The sequence below is a fragment of the Melozone crissalis genome, unplaced genomic scaffold, assembly GCF_028551555.1.
Source record: "Melozone crissalis strain CALT ecotype California unplaced genomic scaffold, PUWL_Pcris_2 ptg000068l_1, whole genome shotgun sequence".
Taxonomy (NCBI): domain Eukaryota; kingdom Metazoa; phylum Chordata; class Aves; order Passeriformes; family Passerellidae; genus Melozone; species Melozone crissalis.
Genome location: NW_026535846.1, coordinates 4,359,608 through 4,381,875, shown reverse-complemented (window position 1 = coordinate 4,381,875; position 22,268 = coordinate 4,359,608). Strand labels below are relative to the sequence as shown.

Below are 22,268 nucleotides of genomic sequence, written 5' to 3'. Positions count from 1 at the left end.
CAGCAGTGGGAAACACAAAGGGAAATCTCTGGGAAGGAGGAAAAGACACCCAGTGTTGCCAGCATCATACACAGCAGGAATTGCAGGGCTGTGCTCAGGGGCAGTCAGGCTCTGCCTAAACTCAGGATTCCTCTCCTGACGTCCAGGATCAAAGCCTGGCATCAAATGGGGCTCTGTGTCCTCTTGGCTTTGGAAGGGAACACTGGAAAAAAGAGGAATTTCTTGGGATGTGAAGGTAAATGAGAATAAATTCCCTAAATCAGAGGGAACTGAGCCCTGCTCTGAGTGAAGAGGACAAATACTGAAGGTTGAACAGGAAGGATAAACAGGAAGGAGTCACTTCCCAGCTGCTCCTGCCTGAGGATGAGCCCTGGATGTGCTGGCTGTGACCATTCCAGGCACGTCTGGCAGCACCTGTAGGGATTGAATGGCACAGGGCCCTGAGGAGAGGCAGCCTGAGGGATCCTGCTGCTCCTGGAGAGCAGAGGATCATCCAAGAAAGATCCCAAACTATTCCACAGCTCCTCTCCAAGTGCCAGTTGTAGTGGCTGGTGCCCAGTTAAGGATTTGTTAATTTAATTTTCGTTGCATTTTTGAGAGTGTGGCAGCTCTCAGATGGTAAAATGCTTTTGAGTTCAGCTTTTGTCACCCTCAGGCACCATGGGCACCATCCGGGAAGGAATGAGAAGGAATTCCAAGGCCTTCTGCCAGGAGCATCCTCCTCCTCCATCCCCAAATCCAGCCTGCCCTGCAGAGCTGCCCCTTGCAGCTGGAGGCTGCTGCAGGCAGGGAGAGCCTGGAGCGTGTCCTTGGGTGGGGGAAGCTGCAATTCCCAAATCCTGAGGAGAACAGGGCTGCCTGCAGGTGCCAGATCCAGCTGGGAATGTTTGCCAGCTCCTTCTGGCACCAGCAGTGCCTCTGCAGCTCGTTCTGCTGAGGAGCCTCCAGAGAGTCCTGGACAGATTCCAGCTCTGACTGCAGCCCTGGCTCAGCCCTTCCCCTGCTCCCTGAGCTCCTGTCTGCCTGTCTCCCGGGAATTTGGGATCCTGTGCAGGGAATGGTGTGGGATTAGAGCCTTTTCCTGGCTGCCAGCTCTGCCCAGGGTCACCTCACACTGCAGGGCTCTCCATGTCCCTGTCAACACTTCCCTGAACACTTCCTGAAACATTTCCCCAAACATTTCCGCAAACACTTTACTGACCTGGCTCCACATAAAAGGAATAAAAATGTGGATCTGGTCTCCCCTGTCACAGACACCTTTTATGAAAAATCCTTTCCTTAGGATTTTTACTCCTGAGAAGCTGGGAGGCCTCGGGAACAAAATGTAAACAATGGTTATCTGCTGCTGTGGAATGCAACAGGTGCATCTGGGAAAGGTCTCATATGGTTGTTTCTAATTAATGGCCAATCACAGTCAGCTGGCTCAGACTCTCTGAGAGTCACAAGCTTTTGTTATCATTCTTTCTTTTGCTATTCTTAGGCAGCCTTCTGATGAAATCCTTCCTTCTATTCTTTTAGTATAGTTTTAATATAGTATATATCATAAAATAATAAATCAGCCTTCTGAAACATGGAGTCAGATCCTCATCTCTTCTCTCATCATGAACACTGTCACAGTCTCCCCCTCTACAGCTGCAAAACCCAATCAATTCAGGGGACTCAATCACCCAGCCACTTGCAGGGTTCTGGAGAGCCCAATTCTCACCTCTGCCCCGAAGCCATGAGGAGACTGGAGCTCATTTCGGACACCAACTCGATTTTATTGTTTGAAATGCCAGGGAAACTCAGTCTCAGAAATGTGGGGATTTCTGCAGGTGCTGAACACCACCCTGGACATCCTTCCTTGTCCTACCCCGTCCAGCTGTGCCTGTGCCCCTGAGGCTGTGGAGCATGACCTCCATGGCCGAGGTGGGAACAGGCCTGTGACCCTTTCAACATCAGCATGGGCTCCGCGAGCCACCTCTGCTCCTCGCTTTGGGAGCCATTGCTGGGCCAGCCACCCTCCAGCCTGGAGAGATCTTTCCTGGATGGGAGCCGGCTCTGCTGTCAGAGCTGGTACTTCCTCAGCAGCTCGCTCTGCCACTGCCGCTTCTTGTTGGGAAAGGCGGCCGGGATCCTGATCCTGCGGAACTCCTCGATGCACTTGCCCAGCTCCGACTGCAGGGCCTGGCGCTCCTCGCTGCTGCCTGTGGTGGTGACAGTGGTGGCCCTGGTGGTGGCCGTGGTGGCTGTGGCGGTGGCAGTGGTGGTGGACATGGAGGTGGCTGTGGTGCTGGCTGTGGTGGGGGCCGTGGTGCTGGCTGTGGTGGCTGTGGTGGTGGCAGTGATGGTGGCAGTGGCCTTGCCCATGGTGGTGGCAGCGGTGGCCATGTTGGCCGTGGTGGTGGCAATGGCCGTTGCCATGGTGGCCTCCAGGCCGTTGTCCCTGAGCGCGGCCCGGTCACTGCCCCGCCGCTGCTTCAGCTCCTGCAGCCTCCCCAGGGAGCTGCCCAAGTCCAGGGTGCTGGGCCGGGCTGGGCTTTCCTCAGGGGCTTCAGGCCACGGCGGGGACCCGCTGGGGCTGGGCTGGTTCCGCCCGGGCTGGGCGGCCTTGCCCGGGCTGGGCTCCCTGGATTCCGCGGCATTCCCGGGCTCAGGCGGCTCCTGCCTCCTCCCGGGGCTCTCCTTCGGCTCCTGCCTCCTCCCGGGGCTCTCCTTCGGCTCCGCAGCGTCCTCGGGGGCTGGGAGGGAAAGCAGAGAGGAGTGTGAGGAGCGAGACATGAGGGACCTGCTGGGAATTCTTCTAAAAATATACCCGGTGGCAGAGATACAAAACAAGCAATGAACTATTCCTATTTAAAATCCCCCACCCTCCACTTTGACCCCTGCACAGAAGCAGAAAATGTCAAGGGGGATCTTCTTTTTTCTTGAAGACTTTTGTAAGGACAGAGTTGGAATTTTTTCCCCTCTTCTCCTTCCTCTTATTTTTTCCCCCATTTTGACATTTGCTGAGCAGCTCCAGCTCTGCACTTGCTGGAGGTGGAAGCAGGAATGTCATCTATCAGCGAGCAGAACCCTTGAAGGACGGATTTTCTTTGGCAAATCTCTCCAGGAAGTTATAGGAATGAATCTTTGCCCCAAATTCTTTGAGTGATGGGATGAAGCCTCAAAGCTGCTTTAATCATCTTATCTGTGAACCTGGGAGCTGCTTTTGGGAAACGTGGAGCTGAGGCTGGGGAATTTAAGCACCCAAATTCCCAGGAGGAGCCTCCGGCTGAGCTGGAGAATGAATTCAAATCCATCAGTTCCTCTCCAGCATCCCAGCTCCCAGAGCATCCCATGACTGTGGCTGCTTCAGAATAACATTTATTTTCCAAAGTTTTCCATTTTACATCCCATTATTCCTGTCTGAGGCACTGTTCAGGTCACCAGGCTGAGAGCAAATCCAGGTTTCCAGGGAATGGCTCCTGAATATTCCTCCTATCCCACCAGCCTGATGTCCTTTGGGTGGTCTGGCAAGGCTGGTGCCAGGCTACAAACTCACATCCCTACAGATTCCCTGCTCCTAATCTCAGAATCCTGGAATGGTTTGGGTGGGAAGGGACCTCAGAGCCCACCCAGTGCCACCCCTGCCATGGCAGGGACACATCCCACTGTCCCAGGGTGTCCCAGTGTCCAGGCTGGCCTTGGGCACCGCCAGAGATCCAGGGTGGGCACCCTGTGCCAGGGCCTGCCCACCCTGCCAGGGAACAATTCCCAATATCCCATCCATCCCTGCCCTCTGGCAGTGGGAGCCATTCCCTGTGTCCTGTCCCTCCATCCCTGTCCCCAGTCCCTCTGCAGCTCTCCTGGAGCCCCTCCAGGCCCTGGCAGGGCTCTGAGCTCTCCCTGGAGCTGCTCCTGTCCAGGTGAGCACTCCCAGCTCTGCCAGCCCGGCTCCAGAGGGGCTCAAGCCCTGCAACAGCTCCGTGGTCTCCTCTTTCCTGTAGCTTTGGACATTTCATTTTCCTCCTCAGTTCATCCTTCCTCACATTTGAGCCCCTCTGGCATTAAAGGGGGTGACTCCTGGGTGAGCCAAGGACACCCCACAACCCTGAGTGTCCCTCCAGCTGCTGCACTGGCAAAAGGAACCAGCCTGGCTGATCTGTCTGATCTTTTCTCCCACAGATTTTCCTTCCCCGGTGCCTCTTGTGCTTTAGAGCTCCAATTAAATTCAGCAGCGACACTTCCGAGCAGCCCCGCGGAGCCGCTGGGATCCTGCTGGGGGCAATTACCGGCTCCTGCCGCGGCTCTGGGGGGAGCACACAGCCTGTCCCCACCCCGGGGGGAGCACACAGCGTCCCCACACTGTCCCCACCCCGGCGGGAGCACACACAGTGTCCCCACACTGTCCCCATCCTGTGGGGAGCACACAGCCTGTCCCCACCCCGGGGGGAGCACACAGTGTCCCCACACTGTCCCCACCCCGGGGGGAGCACACAGTGTCCCCACACTGTCCCCACCCCGCAGCTCTGGGACAGAGCTTTGTTATTCCCGAGGCTGCAGCAGGGCCAGGGATGGGCAGTTGGCTTTGCTGCTCTCCCACGTTGCTTCCATCCCCAGGGATGTTGGATGGAGGGCATGGATGGAGGGGAATAGGAGATTCGTGGGTGATCCCAAATGAAGAATCTTGAAAGTCCCTCCAGCTTCTTAAATTTGGGTGATGTGGGCCAAAAAAAGAGGGATAACAGTTTCCAACCGAGCTGGAAGAGCAGGTTGGGTTTGGGAAGTGTGGGAGGGGGTACCAGGGTACATCACCAACCCCAGGGTGTATCCTCACCACCCCAGTGCCCAATCCACACCAGCTGCTCCCGTGCCAGCCACTGGATCCTGTCAATCTCAGGGCTTGACTCTGCACAAATTGTTCTGTTTTATGGGATTAATCCAGCTGGGAAGAGCACTGGCAGCTTCCCGTGCAGCTGGGCCAATGTGCTCTGGTACCCAACCCTGGCACAGTGCCCTGGCAGTGCCAGTGGTGCCAGCTGGATCCCAGGGAATCCTGATCCATTGGCAGGAGGCACCAAGCTTATGTGCACAGAGTTGTTGGAGCCCCAAATTTGTGACACAGGTGGCAGAAAACTCAGCTTGACTCTCCCTGGATTCTCCTTTTGTAATTCATTCCTGCTGTTGGAAAAGTTTAGCAAGAAGCTGGGAAAAAAAAAATAAAAATTCCAAACAGCAAAAGGCACCTCCTGAAAGACCTTGGAGCCCTGGGAAGGAAGGGCCTTCCTGGGAAGGAAAATCTGGAATAATCCAGATTTTTTTTCCATCGTACAGGAGCTTCCAGGGGGAGGCAAGGTGGGGTCAGGGATTTTTCTGAGGGCTGGGGTTCCTTTGAGGGGAGCTGCAGCTCCCTGGGCTGGAGCAGAGCTGGACACTGGTACCTGCTGGTGTTGGCTCCGTGTGTTCCAGGGGTTGTCCGCTCCCTGCAGTGTCCCGTGGTGGGCAGGAGCTCTGCTGCCCTGTTCCTCCCAGGTTCTCTGTGAGAAAAGGATTGAGAATTGCATAAATTATGGAGATGTGCTCACAAACATCACCCTCTGGGTATGGAGGAGCTCACAATTCCATCTTTTATAGGAATCTTGGAGGCCTGGAATGATGTGGGTTGGCAGGGACCTTAAAGCTCATCCAATTCCACCCCTGCCGTGGCAGGGACACCTCCCACCGTCCCAGGCTGCTCCAGCCCCAGTGTCCAGCCTGGCCTTGGGCACTGCCAGGGATCCAGGGGCAGCCACAGCTGCTCTGGGAATGTGTGCCAGTTTTACAGGGATGTTAGACTTTGCAGGATCTCGGTCCATGTAGGGATAACGTGATTGCAGGAAATGCCCTGGAGATCCTTCATCTAAATTAAATCAGTGTTTGCTGAGTGCTTGTGGATATCCACAGGCTGCAGGAACGGCTGGAATGTGGGAATGCCTCCAGCCTGGAATGGAGGCTGCATTGCCTCATCCCTGGCAGTGTCCCAGGCGGGGCTGGACAGGGTCTGGAGCAGCCTGGGACAGTGGAAGGGGTCCCTGGGCATGGCAGGGGGGATTGGGTCACCTTTAAAGTCCCTTCCAACCCAAGCCAGTCTGGGATTCTGTTCCATGACTCCTGAGCATGGGATGCTGCACGATTCCGACCTTTTTAGCCTCTAAATCCGCCTGTCTGTCGGGACTGACAGATGGAGATCTAACTCCAGCCACCTTTTGTTATCCAGGACTTCAATCCCTTGGAGCTGGAACAAACCCGACCAAGGGTTTTGTGCCTTTAATTCCCGGCCAGCTCCCGCCGGGATCTAAATCAACAAATCAACCCTGGCCACTCCGCCCCCTGAGAGAGCCGATATCCATCAGCACCTAATTACTGTTCCCGTTCATCCCACGGCGCCTTTCATCTCCAATTCCTCCTGATTCTCCCGATTTCCTCCCTCCCTGGAGTTGGCAGGGCCCACGCCCAAGAGCTGAGCAGTGGAGCAGCGTTCGGGGCTGGAATTTTGGCTGCCTTCATCACAGTTGATTCCTGCAATTCAATCCGTCCTCTGTGCAGCTGTTCTTGTTTCCAAAACATTCCCTTTTTTATTTTTTTGGGAGCTCTGCTGTCGGTTTTAGGCGGTTTCCTGTGGATCTCTGCAGTCCAAGTATTTTTTTTTCCTGCTTATTTTTATCCATATATATAAAATAGACACATTTAGCAGTGGATATTCCCTGTCAGTGATTAATGTAACATCTGCTTTAATCTGCTCCAGTTCTGGCATTCCCAGGAAAACAGAGGAAAAGAACAACAAATCCCCCCTCCAAAGATCTCCCAAATCTCCCCTCCAAAGGGCTCCCAAATCCCCTCTCCAAAGGTTGTCCCAAATTCCCTCTCCGAGGGTCTCCCAATCCCCTCTCCAAAGGTCTCCCAAATCCCCCCTCTGAGGGTCTCCCAATCCCCTTTCCAAAGGTCTCCCAAATTCCCTCTCCAAGGGAAGGTGACCACACTGACTACAAGTAATTTTTAAGGTGTATCTATAAAATATACCTCCCTTTCAAAGTCCTAAATGCAGTCATGTCTAGAGGTGAACATTCTGAATTGGGCACACTGCTTGGAGGAGCTGTGGCTGCCCCAGCCCTGGAAGTGTCCAAGGCCAGATTGGATAGGGCTTGGAGCAATCTGGGACAGCATAAAGGTGGAACAGGATGAGTTTCAAGGTCCCTTCCAACCCAAACCATTCTGGGATCTGCAGATTCTCCCAATCCCCTCTCCAAAGGTCTCCCAGCTCTCCCTGCCTTCTCTCCATGGGCAGAAGTTTTGCTTTTCCCAGAGCTGGGATGCTGCAGCTCCTTGCCCAATCCTTTGGGATGATGGATGGGATGAGCAGGAGGAGCTGTGGGGCTGGTCTGGAAGTGCAGCCAGCTGAGGGGAGTGAAGGACAGCAGCTGTCCCAGCCAGGGATTTGTGTGATTCCCTCACTTTTCCAGGGCAGCCATTTCAGCTTTTTGGCCAGGGTGGGAATTATGAGGGATTCAGACTCCAGAGGTCAAACCCCGGGGATGGGCAGAGCCTGGGCTGGTGGGAGCCAACAGAACCATCCTGCTCTGCATCAGCAAAACATCTGGCTGGGCTGGAGGCCTTGGCACCACGGGCAGCAAAAGCAGCTTTCCCTCCTTGCCAAGCTGCAGCCGCATTTCTCTTCACAAAGAAAAGCAAGGCACAACTTCCCAAGAATAATTCTGAGATTCCCATTCTCTGAACCTCAGAGAGAGCAAAACCAATTCTTATCTCATTTACTGCTCCTGTTTTGTTCACAAGTAGTATGCATTGTAAAAGATTTTTTACCTAAAAAAATTAATAATTAAATAATTAAATTGAATTTTACCTAAAAATTAATAATTAAATTCTAGCTTTCCCTCCTTGCCAGGCTGTAGCTGCATTTCTCTTCACAGAGAAAAGCAATGCACAACTTCCCAAGAATATTTCTGAGATTCACATTCTCTGAACCTCAGAGAGAGAAAAAACAATTCTTATCTCATTAACTGCTCCTGTGTTGTTCACAAGTAGAATGCATTGTAAAAGATTGTTTACCTTAAAAAATTAATAGTTAAATAACCTATTAATTAAATTAAATTCTACCTAAAAAATATTTAATTATTAAACTCTAGTGTGAGTGTTTTGATTCATTAGCCAATTCAATCCATGTGTGTGTGTGTGTGTCAGGATTGTTAGCTGACAGTCACAAATGCTGTGCAGTTAAAGGCAGCTGAGTGCTTAGCAAATTCAGTTTAAATGGAATATAGTATAGAATAATATAGTATAATAAAGTAATTAATTAGCCTTCTGATAAGATGGAGTCAGATGCATCATTCTCTCCCCTGCATTTCTGATACCAAGCCAATCCCTTTGGATAACCCTTTATTCCCCAAAAAGTTTTTCCAGGCCTGGCACAGCTGCCCAGGGCAGGGGTGGAGTCCCCATTCCTGGAGGGATTTAAAATCCCTGGGGATGTGGCATTTGGGGACATTGGGTACTGCCACACTTGGGAATGGCTGGGCTATGGTCTTAGGGGTCTTTTCCCACAGAAATAATTCCATTATTCTAAGACCTGCCTATTTATTGGGATTGGTGATCCACAGTGTGGATGGCAAAGCTTTGCCAAGAATTCTTCCAAGAGAAGCTGCTCCTGGTGAGCCTGAGATGCATCTGATCTGGAATTTATGATCCCCACCTGGAATTGCTGATCCCCACCTGGAAGTGCTGATCCCCATCTGGAATTGCTGATCCCCACCTGGAAGTGCTGATCCCCACCTGGAATTGATGATCCTCACCTGGAATTGCTGATCCACACCTGGAATTGCTGATCCCTACCTGGAACTGCTGATCCCTACCTGGAATTGCTGATCCCCACCTGGAATTGATGATCCTCACCTGGAATTGATGATCCTCACCTGGAATTGCTGATCCCTACCTAGAAGTGGAGATCCCCACCTGGAATCGCTGTTCTCACCTGGAAGTGCTTCCGCCGTGTCTCCCTTGATGTCCAGGATGGGCTCGGAGGAGGACATGGGTTTTTTGGGGTTCTGCTCTGGTTCTGAAGGCTCGGGAACGGGAAGGCTGAGCCAGGAGCTTCCTGAAAATCAACACCCAAAGAAGAAAATCTTAGAAGGGAAATTATGCACAGGGAATGTGGGAAGAGTGGTGGATGGGAATGGGATCCAAAGCACCTCCCAGAGTGCCATGCTGGGTTCCCAGGCTGAGGAATGATCAGGAAAACTCCCACTGCCTCCCAAACCCTTCTTAGGGTCATCTTGAGATTTGGGCAGTGCCTGTAACCACATCCCACATTTTCCACCAGGAATTGCTGTTCCTTACTTTGGTCCCACTCTCCTGCCTTTTCCCTAAACCTTTCTGTCTCTGCCTTTCCACATATTGCCTCATTTCCATGGATTTACAAACAGGGAGGAATACAAAGTGTTTATCCTATGCTGGGATTAGTGCTTCAGCTTTCCATCGTTTTCTTCCCTGACATTTCCACACAGACACTTCCATTTGCCACCCAGCTTGGATGAGCCTTTGGATCCAGCTGCAGTTCCTGCCCCATCCAAGGGATTTGCCTCTCCATGGCTGAGTGTTGGAGTGGGATTGTCCCATTGGCACAGAGAGCAGTAAATCCCCTGGGAGCTCCAGTTCCACAGCTCTTCCCACCAGGCACACAGGGAATCAGGGAATCATCACCCAGAAAGGTCACCCAGGACACTTCCACCATCCCAGGCTGCTCCAGCCTGGCCTTGGGCACTTCCAGGGATCCAGGGCCTGCCCACCCTCCCAGCCAGGAATTCATTCCCAAGATCCCACCTAACCCTGCTCTTCCAGAGGTGCATGAAGACTTTCACCAAGGCCATCCTGATTTGGGATAAAGGCAATCCTGCTCCACCTGGCCATGGGAGGCAGGGGATGGATCTGGGTGCTCCAGCTCCCCAAACCCCCAGATCTGAGCAGGATTCTGTGTTCAGTGGTTGCCAGAATCCAGGACAGCAGGAATTGCCCAGAGACAGCCTGGCCAGGCTGGACCCCCAGGATCCCTTATGACCCAGAAGAAGGTGCAGCCTCCAGGAGATGGCAGCAGGATCCCAGCACGCCCTGTGCCCATGGCCTCCCCCATTAATTGTGGTTCCTGAGACAATTCCTGGCACTTCCCAGGACCACCAGCTTCCTCCAGGGGCTCTGTGGTCACCCCAGTGCAGCTGGAAAGGTTCCATTCCTAATTCCAGTTAATATCCCAGAGTGGTTTTGCACCCAGTTAAGTCCCAAAGTCCTGGAAGAGGGAATTTGAGCTGAGCTCCATTCCAGTGGGGCATTCCCAAACTTTTTTGGGCAGAACAACACCTAGACAGGACACAAGGACATGGCTTGGGATGGAATTCCTGGCACACAAGGGGAAGGGGAAAGATTTTCTGTGGAATAAGAGCAATGCTGAATTTCATTCATTTCATTCATTTCATTTGCACAGCTGAGCTTCTCCAGGTGCTCCCAAACATTCCAGCAGAGCTCCAGGGCTCTGGATTCCCTCTCCCACGTGCTGACCTGCAGCCTGTGCTTATTAAAGATTTAAAAGCCAAGCTGTCAGTGCTGCTCTGGGGATGGACTTTTCCTCTTATAGCTCTATCCCTCTAATTCTAATAGGATTGGGAGGAGGAGGTGGGGGCTGGAGCAGTGCCAGGAGCCGAGGGAGGGTTTGCTCCTTCCACAGGCTTTGCACACCTTGGTGGAGCTTTCTGGAAGTTTGTTCCTCTTCCAGCACCTCCCATTGGCTCTCTGGGATTTTGGGTTAATCCCTGGGAGAGTGGGAGCAGAGGAGCTGCTCTGTCCTGGTTTTCCCTCATCCCAGGGATAACAAAACCCCCTCCCGTGCTGGCTGTCCGTGCTCTGCTCCACTGGAAAAGCTGCATTAATCCCATTTTATTTCAGATTTCAGATGGGCACTTGCTGCTTCCCAGGGTTTGGGAAGATTTCAAATCCACCACTGGAAAGTGTTGGCTGAACTCCAGTTCCAGCCTCAAATCCATGTTGTCCAACAAACACCACGGCTTTGGGGACATTCCATGGATGTGGTGATGGGGTGGAAGCACCAAGGAGCCACCAAGTTCTGGGACCCTCGGGAATCACAGCCACTGCTGAAACTCAAATGCTTGGGATTCTTCCTCCCCCCAGTGCCAGGTTTCCCCCAGGACATCTTTTCCATGGATTTATCTGGAAGGCTGCAGTGCCTGGAGAGCTGCCTGGAGAGTTGGCCTCGCACAATGGGACCTGGGAACAAAGTAGAAGGTTTGGATCTGGATCCTGCTCCAAAATCATGGAATTCTGCTCTTCCACATCCACACCCCCAGTGGAGAGGGATGCAAGGAAAACGAGCGCTGTGGTTGTGTCCCGTGAAAAATCATTCCCTGGGATTTTCCCCTTGGATGTGCCATGAGGCCAGCCAGGTTTTATTTTCCAAAATATCCAGGCTCCTCCCAACATTTCCTGCCTTTTGGAAGTTGAGAAACCCCTTAATCCATGGGAAAGTTATGCAGCTTGACCCCATCCCAATTTTAGCAAGAGTTGCCCCTGCACCAGCAAAAACCAGGAATGGTTGGAAAGGGAATTTTGATCCCGGATGTCCTGTAGGAGCAGGGCCAAAGCAGTGTCCTGGTGCCTCCCCTTCCCCAGGATTTGGGATCAGATCAAGCCTGGGCATCACAACAGCCCAAGGTTTTTCCTCTGGAGAAGAGGAGGAGCCACCCTTGTGCTCCCTGGAAGCCTGAGGAATATTCCCTGCTATCCATCCTGGAAATCCTCAGCTGTGAAATGGGACCAACAACCTGTTTTCCACTCACAGGGATGAGGGGAAGTCTGGAGTCATTCCCAAATGCTTTATTAATTCCATGGCTTTTGTTGGAAGCAAAGGGGGCTGGAATGAGGCAAATCTGCCTGGCTGGAGCTGGTTGCTATTGGAGTTTTTCCTGGAAACCCATTAACATAACGTGGGGAGGGAGGTGAAAATTACCTTTAATACTGAAATATTGTTGGAAAGGGGGAAATTGGGATATTCCACGTGGGAGCTGAAGGAATAAACACATTTTTTACCCAAAAAAGGGATTTTCTGCACTGTTTTCAGCCCTTCCTGAAAAATTTGCACCTGGTTCTAATTAACCCTAAAGCTTCATTAATGATCAGTTTGGTACCAGCCATAATTAATCCCAAATGTGCATTTTTCCATGGAATAAAAGGTTTACCTGAGCACATTTGCAAATTCCATTTAGAAAATGTGGCTGTGTATTAATTAAACTGAATTCATAATTAAAAGCAGAATTAAAACCCTTCTAATAAACATGGAGGGGGAAATCCTTTGGTTTTATGCTCAGTCCACAAATTTGTGGCTAATGGAGAGCAGTTATTCCATTTTCCTGAGGGCTCTTGGATAAAGGCCATCCAAGAGGCTTTTAAGGAAAATCTGGAGCCAAGGGGGGATTGCTGAACTTCCAGCATGGATTAAAAGCTTATTAAGGGAGAGAAAAGGAGGGATGGAATCAAGAGTTTGCTCCCAATATATAAATAATGGAAAAATGGGATGTTCCCAAGAGGCCAGCTCGGGATGAAGGGATTCTATTACCCAGGGAAGAGGCAAAGAGGAAAATGGAGGAAATGGAATAATGGGGTGGTGGAGGTTGGTGGGAAAGGACCTTGGCATCAGTTCTGATGGAGAATTTTCCAGTGGGATGGACAGAATGACAAACAGGACACAAGAATGTGCCTTGGGAATGTCCCCTGGATGTCTCATAAACCTTGGTGGGGTTTAAGTCAACTTCAGAGACTCAGGAGAGAGCTGGGAATGTTCACCTGGGAGAGGGAAGGATCCAGGGAGAGCAGGGGCAAGCCCAGGAGGGCTTTTATCCTTGTTTGTTTTTGTGGAAGAATTAATCAGGAAATTGCAGCACTCTGGGCTTTAAGGTTGGAGCTAAATCCCTTTAAATCAGTGGCTCCAAGCTCCTCCTATTATTTAAATAATGGCTGGGGATTTTTGTTTGATTTGATTTTGGTCTTCAGAATAAAAAGAGACGAAAGAAACCCCGCAAACAAAATAAACTAAGCAGAAGAAACTTCCCTGGATCAGCATGGAAGAGCTGCTCCGAGCACACCCGAGGTGCTCCAGCTGTTCCCAGCCCCCTCCAACGCTTTCATCCAAGATCCAATTAATTATCTGCAGCACACGGAGCTGCTGAGCTCATCCACCAGCACGGGAGGTCGCAGTGACCACTCCGAGCCCCAGACACTGGATACTGGGAAGGAATTCCTGCCTGGGAGGGTGGGGAGGAGCTGGGATGGAATTCCCAGAGCAGCTGCGGCTGCCCCTGGATCCCAAGGCCGCGTTTGAGGGGCTTTGGAGCTGCCTGGGGCAGTGGGAGGTGTCCCTGCCATGGCAGGGGTGGGGTGGGATGGGATGGGGATGGAATGGGGATGGGATGGGCTTCAGGGTCTCTCCCAGTCCAAAGCATTCCATAATTCCAGGCTGCTGCTGCTGCAGGATCCAGGGGAACACGAGCAGGGCAGGTGGGACCAGCCCCAGCTGGAAGGGGCAGATCCCGGGGTGGGAAGGAGGGGATGGAGGAAGGTTCCTCTCCCAGGGGGAACCAGGCCCTCCCAGCAAACCTGGGAACAGAGCTGGGAACAAACCTGGGAACAGAGCTGGGAATGGACCTAGGAACAGACCTAGGAACAAGCTTGGGAACAGAGCCGGGAACAAACCTGGGAACAGAGCTGGGAACAAATCTGGGAAGGAATCTGGGAATGAACCTGGGAACAAACTCAGGAACAAACCTGGGAAGAAACCTAGGAACAAACGAGTTGGGAATGAACCCAGGAACAGAGCTGAGAACAGACCTGGGAGCAAACCTGGGAATAGAGCTGGGAACAAACCTGGGAACAGGGGAACAGATCTGGGAACAGACCTGGGAGCAAACCCAGGAGCAAACCTGGGAACAGACCTGGGAACAAACCCAGGAACAGAGCTGGGAAGAAACCCAAGAATATACCTGGGAACAAACCTGGGAACAAAGCCGGGAGCAAACCTGGGAACAAATCTGGGGACTGAGCTGGGAATAGAGCTGGGAGCAAACGTGGGAGTAAACTTGGGAACAGAGCTGGGCACAAACCCAAGAATACACCTGGGAACAAAACTGGGGACAGAGCTGGGAACAGACCTAGGAACAAACCCGGGAGCAAACCTGGGAGCAAAGCCGGGAACAGACCCAGGAACAGACCTGGGAGCACGGGGAGGGTTCCCGGCCCTGCCGAGGCTCGGTGACAGCAGCCAGGACAGTTTGTCCTTCATTTCCATGAAATGACACGGCTGGATGACCTCAGCTCCGCAGGGAGAGGAACCGCTCACGGTGGAGATCCCCGGTGCCAAACCTCATTCCTCATCCAAATACAAATGAATCCCATTGGAAAGAAGCAGCTGCGCTTTCCAGGGGCTGCGGTTTGCAGGGGCGGGGGGGATTAAAACCACTCCGAAATGTCAGGAATTGGGAGGAGTATTTAGCATCAGCACCTTATGGCAGCCCCTCAGTGCCTGCTCAGCTTTCCAGCCTGCTGGAAGCGCTTTCCTGGCCCCTTTTGCTGCCTTCGGGAATACCGGGAATCCTTCCAAACCCGGACCTGGGGATTTCAGTTCCCCTGGAGCCAAATTCCCGTTAAAGGCTGCGGCTCGGAGTTAATGGGGTTTTTTTTGTGTTCCCCTGGGGGTTGTGTTAAATCCCCTCCAGGCACGCAAAGGACAACAATAATTTGGGAATAAAATGGGAAACCTTGGCTGCGCCCTCGCTTCCCTCGGGTTTGGAGCTGCTCCATGGAGGCGCTGAAGTGACAGCGACAGGGATGAGGGGCTGGGAAAGCAGCTGGGCCTTTAAAAGGTGCAAGAGCTGCAGGAAAAATCGGGAATCCCAAACGTCAGGGAGGCTGTGCCTGCTCCAGAATCCCCGCTGGGATCCCTTGGAGCGATGGAAGCCCGTGGGGAGTAGCCGGGGTCCCCTCCTTGGACAGGGGATTTTTAGGGTGCCAGCTTTGCTGCTGCACCCCCAGACCCCGAGGGGATCCCGTGGGAGCAGAGGCATCCCGGATCCAGGGAAAAACCCCTTTCCTGGGAAGCATTTGGGGTCCGTGGCAGGAGAAAGGAGCAGGGGAAGCTTTGGTGGCGGGAGGTTGCGAAACAATTTCCTGTTTACTTCTCTCTTTTCTCGGTTAAATGCAGACTCTGCTCCTGAAATGTCACTTGTGGTCTGTTCCTGTCGCCTGTCATGCCTTTCCTTCACCCCCAGATCCTGTAAACACCCCTGCTCAGGATCCCTGCCGCTGGAAAAGGCCGCTCCCGATGGGAGCTCCTCAATGGCATTTAATCCTCGGAGTTGATTAAAGCGCTCCATTAACAGCAAATTAGGGACTAATGGGAATGATGGTTGTGCTCGGGGAGTAATTCCCGGGAGAGGGAACGGCACCGAGCAGCTCTAATCCCTTGTTCTGGCGGAGAGGGGAAGGATTTGGGTTTATCCTGGGGTTTTTTTGGCTGGAAGTCTCAGCTCCAAGGAACTGATGCCCAGGTGGGGCCAAGCAGTGAAACTCGGAGGGTTTTTTTATCCTGCCTGGTTAAAAACATCTGGAACGAGCTGGAAAATGTTGGGATAGTGGAGGGGTCCCTGCCCACGGAGCTGGATCAGCTCTAAGGTCCTTTCCAGCCCAAACCATTCCATGATTCCAGGACAATATTCCATGGTTCTCTCAGTGCTTGGGGGTCCAGGTGTGGGCAGGCAAGAGCAGAGCAAGGATTTCCCCGCATCCCAGAGGGGAGGGAACTCCTGGAATATCCTTTCCATGGCTCCCAGCAGAGCTCTGCTCTCCAGAACAGCCCAACAGGGTCCTCAAAGGGCTCATTTCCTGGGGAAACTGAGGCAGGGCAGGCTGGGCGAGGCACAAGCCCCAATTTGAAGTTGCTTTGTTGTCTCTTTGGGTTCTCCAGGTCCCCAAAGTTTCCTGTGCCCTCCTCATCTGACTCCAATAAACACTCCCTGTCTGGCCAATCCCACGGCACAAGGCTGGAAAACTTGATTTTCCCCTTTTTTCCTTTATTTATTCTTTTCATCTTTCAGCCTTAAACATTTGGGCTTTGTTTGGGTTTTCGGGGGTGGGCCCTCCCTGGTCCCGGAAAGGGCCCCAAACCAAAGGCAAACAAACCTTGATCCTGCAGGACTGGACTGGATGAGCCCTGGAATATTCCAGTTTGGATTATTCCATGGTTCTAACTGGATGGGAACCCAAAAGCTGAATTTTGAGGGGAAAATCTGATTTTTCAGGCCGTTTTCCTTGTGAAATGGCCCCAAAATCTGCAGCCCCTCATGCCTACTCCTGCTGGGAAGGGGCTTTTTTTCCCTGAAGGAATATTCCAGGGATTTCATGTCCAGGGAACACGCTGCTCCTCCTCCCTGCTTCCCACAGGGATCCTTGGGATGATGGCACAGGACCATAATAAGGCCAGGCTCCATCTCCCTCCAAAATTCCAGATCATGGAACCCCAGACTGGTTTGGGTGGGAAGGGGCCTTAAATTTATTCCTGGTAGGAGTTTTAAGGGCTGTGGGGGTAAAGGAAGGATTCATCCTTTAAGGACGCTGGTGGATTTATCCCACTGGGATTTATCCTGGAGGGGGGAAAGGAGGGACGGCAAACATTTGGGATGCAGAGGTTGTGCTTTGGCTCCAGAGTGATTTAGCTGGAATCTGGTTTGGGTTATTTGCAGGAACATATTTCCCTCAGATCCTGTCCAGCCCTCCCGGAGCAGCGGGGGATAATTCCCAGCCATCCATCACCTGGAATGGAGGAAAACATTTTGGACTGCCAGAGCCTTTGAAGGAAACCACCTGGACATCCCCAAGCCCAGCCTGCTTAAGCTCAGCACAAGCTGTCAGCGCAGGTTGAAGGAGATTTATTTGGCAAATTCTCCAGCACATCCAAAAGCTCCCAAAACCTCCAAGGGACCCAAACACTCGTCTGCCTTCCCCCTGCTGCTCCTCACAGCCCTGGGAGGAGGCCCAGAGGTCTCTCTGTGGCCAGAACTCAGCATCTGCAGCTGCTAAACCCAGCCCAAAGCCTTGTTTGGTTAAACCCCTCCTAACAAAGCACCCAGGCTGCAGTTTCTGCACCAGGAGTTGGAAATTCCCCCGATCTCCAGTGGTTTTTCCCAGGGCTGGATGCCCATGTTCTTAAAGGGAGTTTTGGGAGTTTATTTTTAATATTAATGAGATTTTGGAGGGAGCTTTTGGCAGGGGTGGGACTGGACTGGATGAGCTTTAAGGTCCTTTCCAAGCCAAACCATTCCCTGGTTAGCTGAGAGAGGAAGAGGCTGGTTCCAACTTCCAGCTGCTTCTCCCCTCTCCTCCACCACCAAATCCTTTCTATTTCACATCCCATCAAATCCCTTGGGTTTTTGTGGCAGGACGGGATATCAGGACTGGGAATGGGATTTTTGTGTCCCCCACAGGAGCCTCCTTGTCCCATGGGATTGAGCTGCTCCATGGCTAGGGAGAGCTTAGCTTTGGGACCCCTCTGCCCCCAAAGTGCCCCTGGAGAGGGGCTGGAGCCAGGCCGAGGACACAAAGTGTTTCCAGATGTTCTCCAGGGGTGGCAGAAGTGCCTGATGGAGACAGACGGGATCTGGCTTTTCCTCAAGCTCCGTTTTTGTGAGGAGCAACTGGCAATTTGTGGGCAGGTGCCTGCATGGCAGGGCAGAGCCAGCCGCAGCTCCTGCTCTGTCCAGGGGTTTTATTTTGGGATGAGGCTTTTCCAGGAAGCTGGAAATGAGGGATTGGGTTGTACTGCCCCTGGGGAAGTGCCCTGGGGAAAGTTCTTTGAGGGAACATTCCTGGGTGTGTGCAGGAAGGGGAGGGCAGGGGAGGGACCCACAGGGATCTGCTGCCTGGACACCCCTTGGGACCTCATTGCCTTAAAACCCATCCCAAAGCCATCCCAAAGCCATCCCAAAGCCACCCCAGCCCTCGGCTCTCGCTCCCAGCAGGATGAAGAAGCTGCTGAGTCCTCAGGGCTGGGCAGATTTCAGCAATCCCAGGGATCCCTGCCGGCCCTGGTGTTCCCAGACAAGGTGGATAATCCCCCCTGGAAGGTGCCAGCCCCCCCTGCTCCAGCTGTGCTCTGCCCCTCGGGGTGCCAGCGTTCCCAGGGATGAGCTGGGCCATCCCAAACCTCTGCCCAGCCCTGGAAATGCAGGGTGGGGAGGGAGGATCTCGGGATGGAGCTCCTGGAAAAGAGCAGGATGTGCCCCCAGCAGCACCTGGAGCTTGGCTTAACCCGGCAGGAAGCCGAGGAGCAGGGTCCTGTCCTCTTGGAGGGAAGGGAAAACCAGCCCCAAATCCAAAGCCAGCAGGGAAGGAAGGAGCTGGACAAGGCTGGATTTCCCTGGAGATGTGGGAGGTGCTCGGGGCAGCACAAGGACAGGACAAGCAGAGCAGCTCTGGGTGGTTGGGACAAGCCCAAGGGATGGCCCAGCAGGAGCCTGGGGTCTGGGAATCACAGAAATTTGTGAATATTCCCAGGAAAACCAGGCAGCACCAGGGAATTGGTTCTCCACTGTCTCCCTGAGAGCTCCCAGCTCATTCCAGCCATTCCCTGCCTGGCTCTTCCCAGCTTGCCAGGACTGTTCACAGGAGGAGACCTCCCTGAGATGCTTTTCCATGCCCTGCAAGCTTGATCTTATTTGATCCAAGACCTTTCCTGGGGATCAATGAGCCAGGTTTTCCTCCCAGCCATGCCAAGGACACTTTTCCTATAAATAAATGCATGCAAGGAAAAGAAACAACCCCAAAGCGGGTGCATTTTTGTGGAGATGGATCTCAACAGAAGGGTTTTTTCATGAAGTCTCAGTTTCCAGGAAAACCATCGGGCTCTGGAAGGATTCAGGAATAATTCCTGCTCGTGTTTCCTGTGGGGGATCAGCCCTGATCCCAGAACCTGCCACATCAAAACCCCCGGAATGGTGACTCTGCCATTCTGGTTTCTCCCTCAGGCAAAAATTCCTCCTCCCAAGAGATCAATTTTTCAGCCCAGTTCCAGTGGGGAAAAACATCAAAAGAGCCCCATTTCCCACAAGGCAGCAATTTTCTTTCCCAATTCTACTTAGGAGAATCTCAAGTTCAAAAAGATAAAGCAAATATGGAATGCAGGTCCCCTCTCCCTTTATTTAAAGGTTTTCTTTGTGTGCACACAGAGCTCAAGTTCCTTTTTCTTGCCTTTTTAAAAGCCTGCTGTCATTTCCTCTTCCAGAGGTCGTTGGAATGAGGAACAGGACCATGAAAACTGTCAAAACACCGTTTTTGCCTTCCCCTTCTTCAGGAGAGAGGGAGAAGAACCTGGTTTGAAACTTCTGCTGGCCCCAGAGCCCTCCCTCCTCTCCAGGAAGGAGCTGCAAACCTTCCTCCCACATGGATCCCAAGCTGGAATGGCCCCTTGGATGCTCTCCAGCCTGGGAGGAGATCCTGCAGCTCCAGGAGCTTCACAGGGGCTGGGCTGGGTGCTGGGAGCAGGGATGGAGGGTGGGAGCAGGGATTGAGTGTAGGAACAGGGATGGATGATGGGAACAGCGATGGAGGGTGGGAGAGGGGATGGAGGGTGGAGGAGCAGGGATGGAGGGTGGGAACAGGGATGGAGGGTTGGAAGAGCAGGGATGAAGGGTGGAGGAGCAGGGATTGAGTGTAGGAACAGAGATGGAAGATGCAGGAGCAGGGATGGAGGGTGGAGGAGCAGAAATGGAGGGTGGGAGCAGGGATGGATGATGGGTGCCTTGGGTGGATGTCAGGAATGGCTGGTGGGTGCCAGGAAGGGGTGGCAGAGAACCAGAGGACAGCAGAGGCAGCATCAGGGACATCAGGGACATCAGGCTCATGTCCCCTGCAGGCTGAGGCTGTGTGCCAGAGCTGGGGCTGGGCATCACCCAGGGTGATGTGCTGCCCTGGGATCCTGCCCAGCAGGCACAGGAGGGGCAGAGCAGGGCACAGAGGCTCCCATAACTTTGTGTTCCTCCCTTCCTTCTCCTGTTGGAGCCCCCCACCAAACCTCCCCTGTGCTGTGCCAGCTGGGCACGGGGGCACACGGCCACTCCGGGCTCTCCCTTTATTTCTCATTGCCCACTGGGGGAGAGCAGCAGCAGCTCCAGCCCCAGGAGGGCCTGGAGAGCTGGGATTGGAGACACCTCATGGGGATCACCCAAATGGCCAAAATTCCCTTTGCTGGGTGAAGCCGTGGTCACCACCGGAGCATTCTAACCTCATCCCCCTGATTTCTGTTGTGCTCCCATGAAAAAATGAAGGGACTTTGTCTGACAAGGCTCCAAGGAGCTGGAGAGCTGTATAAGCATTTTACAACCCCGAGCACATCAAACCTTCCCCACTCCCCCCCACCTCCCTCACAGAACGCCTGCCCCTCCCACCCTCCCCAAAATCCCCCCCAAATCCCTCCCGAGCACCCCGGAGCCGCGGCGATGTCTGAGCTCAGAGTTGCGAGCACAGGGGGAGCCTCTCCCCTTGCCAAGCGCTGCCAGCCTCAGGCTAAGCTGCTTACAGGGCTCCTGCCAATCCAGCCGTGCTGCCAGGCTGCCACTTCCCCACCCCCTCCCCGGCTCTGCTTCCCACCTTTCCCATGTCTTTATCCCAAGGATTCCTCTCCGAGCCCCCGGTGAGTGCAGCAGGATCCTGTGGAGCTGCACGGGACACAGAGCCCAGTCCAGTGTCCAAGCTGCAGGAATGGCAGCCCAGAGCAGTGTCCAGTGTGTCCCACCCCTCCCACCCAGCCCACGTCCACAGCAGTGTCCGAGTCCGCACATCCAGGGAGGGTTGGGAGCGACTGCAGAGGTCACGGAGAGGGAGGAAGGTTGGTGGTCAGCAGCTGCTACAAGGAAGAGCCGGGCAGGTTCAACGTGGAGCAAGGAGGAGGGAAAAAACCCAAGAACCAACTGAAAAGGAGGCAAAGGGAGGACGCCGGGATTCGGGGATGGATCTCTACCTTCTAGGCCACAGCCAGCATGGGACAGGAAAGGGACAGTCAGCGGTTGGTTGGCGGAGGGTTGGTTTTGTGTCACTCACGATAGAAAACATATTCGGTGTAAGAGGTCCAGATCCTGTCGTCCGTCTGCTCGTGGGCGAAGGCACAGGTGCCCGTGGAGTTGCAGGCCACCATGTGGAAGCCGGCATCGGCCAGTTTGTCAAAGGCTTGCTCCAGGAAGGTGAATTTGAGGTAGTACCTGGACGTGTACCTCTCCGGGGGCCTGTCCGGGTCCCTGCTCTCGTTCAAGGTGTCCCCAAAGACCTCCTTGGCCAGCGAGGTCTTGCCGCACACCATGATCCGGGCTACCCTGCGGAACTTGGCGTCCGTCTGGCTGTCCCTGCCCAGCGTGTAGGAGCCGCGGTAGCCGATGGTGATGAACCCTGCCCTGCGGCCCTCGGTGCCCACGCTGGGCAGAGCGGTGGCAGCGGCCGAGCCCAGGCTGCGTGCGGCGTCCGCGCCCGGGGACGGCTCCTCGGGGTCGCTCTGGCACGGATCGTCCCCCAGCGAGTTCTGCTCGCTGAGCTTGGGCACCAGCAGCTTCGCCAGCTCGGGCAGCATGAAGTACTCGGCCTCGCGCTGCAGGCGGCCACGCTCCGGGAAGTGCTCGGGCAGCACCAGCTGCTGGTCCCTCATGTAATCCAGGATGTAGCGGAACAGGAACCCGTCCCGGTCCACGAAGAAGCGGCCCTTGCTGTCGCGGGCCAGCGAGCGCGTGCTCTGCTGCGTGAACATCTGCCAGAGGCGTGAGCCGGGCACGCTGAGCAGCGTGGGCAGCCGGGTGATGTACACCTGCCCGCCCACGTTCAGCTCGATGATCTCAGGGAAGGGGCTGCTGTCCTCGCCGCCTTTGGCACAGCTCGCGGGCTCCGCCAGGGCCATGGTGAGCTCCCGCTGCTCCCTCCTGCAGCACAAACCATCAAAACCGTGTCAGAACTGCCAGAAAACACAGCCCACCGCCCTGATCCCGGCTGGCTGCAGGGCATCCCAAGCCATTGTCCCAGTCCCAGGTGATTGGAAACGATCCCAAGCCAGATCACACATGGAATCATAGAATTGTTTAGATTGGAAAAGCTCTCTAAGATCATGGAGTCCAACCCGGCACTGCCAAGCCGCTGCTAAATGCCTGGTTTGGGTCAGCAGGCAGGGCAGGACC

General features: G+C 53.8%; 1 protein-coding gene across 1 annotated transcript; it reads right to left on the bottom strand.

Moving 5' to 3' along the window:
- Window positions 1–20,867: 20,867 nt before the first annotated feature.
- LOC128945681 (BTB/POZ domain-containing protein KCTD12-like) lies at window positions 20,868–22,012 on the bottom strand. The gene has a single exon (XM_054289484.1). The coding sequence runs from the start codon at window positions 21,992–21,994 to the stop codon at window positions 21,146–21,148; it is 849 nt and encodes a 282-aa protein (XP_054145459.1). The 5' UTR covers window positions 21,995–22,012; the 3' UTR covers window positions 20,868–21,145.
- Between the last annotated feature and the right edge of the window lie 256 nt (window positions 22,013–22,268).

Coding starts and splice junctions, on each gene's coding strand:
- LOC128945681 (XM_054289484.1), bottom strand. CDS start 21,994: ATGGCCCTGGCGGAGCCCGCGAGCTGTGCCAAAGGCGGCGAGGACAGC.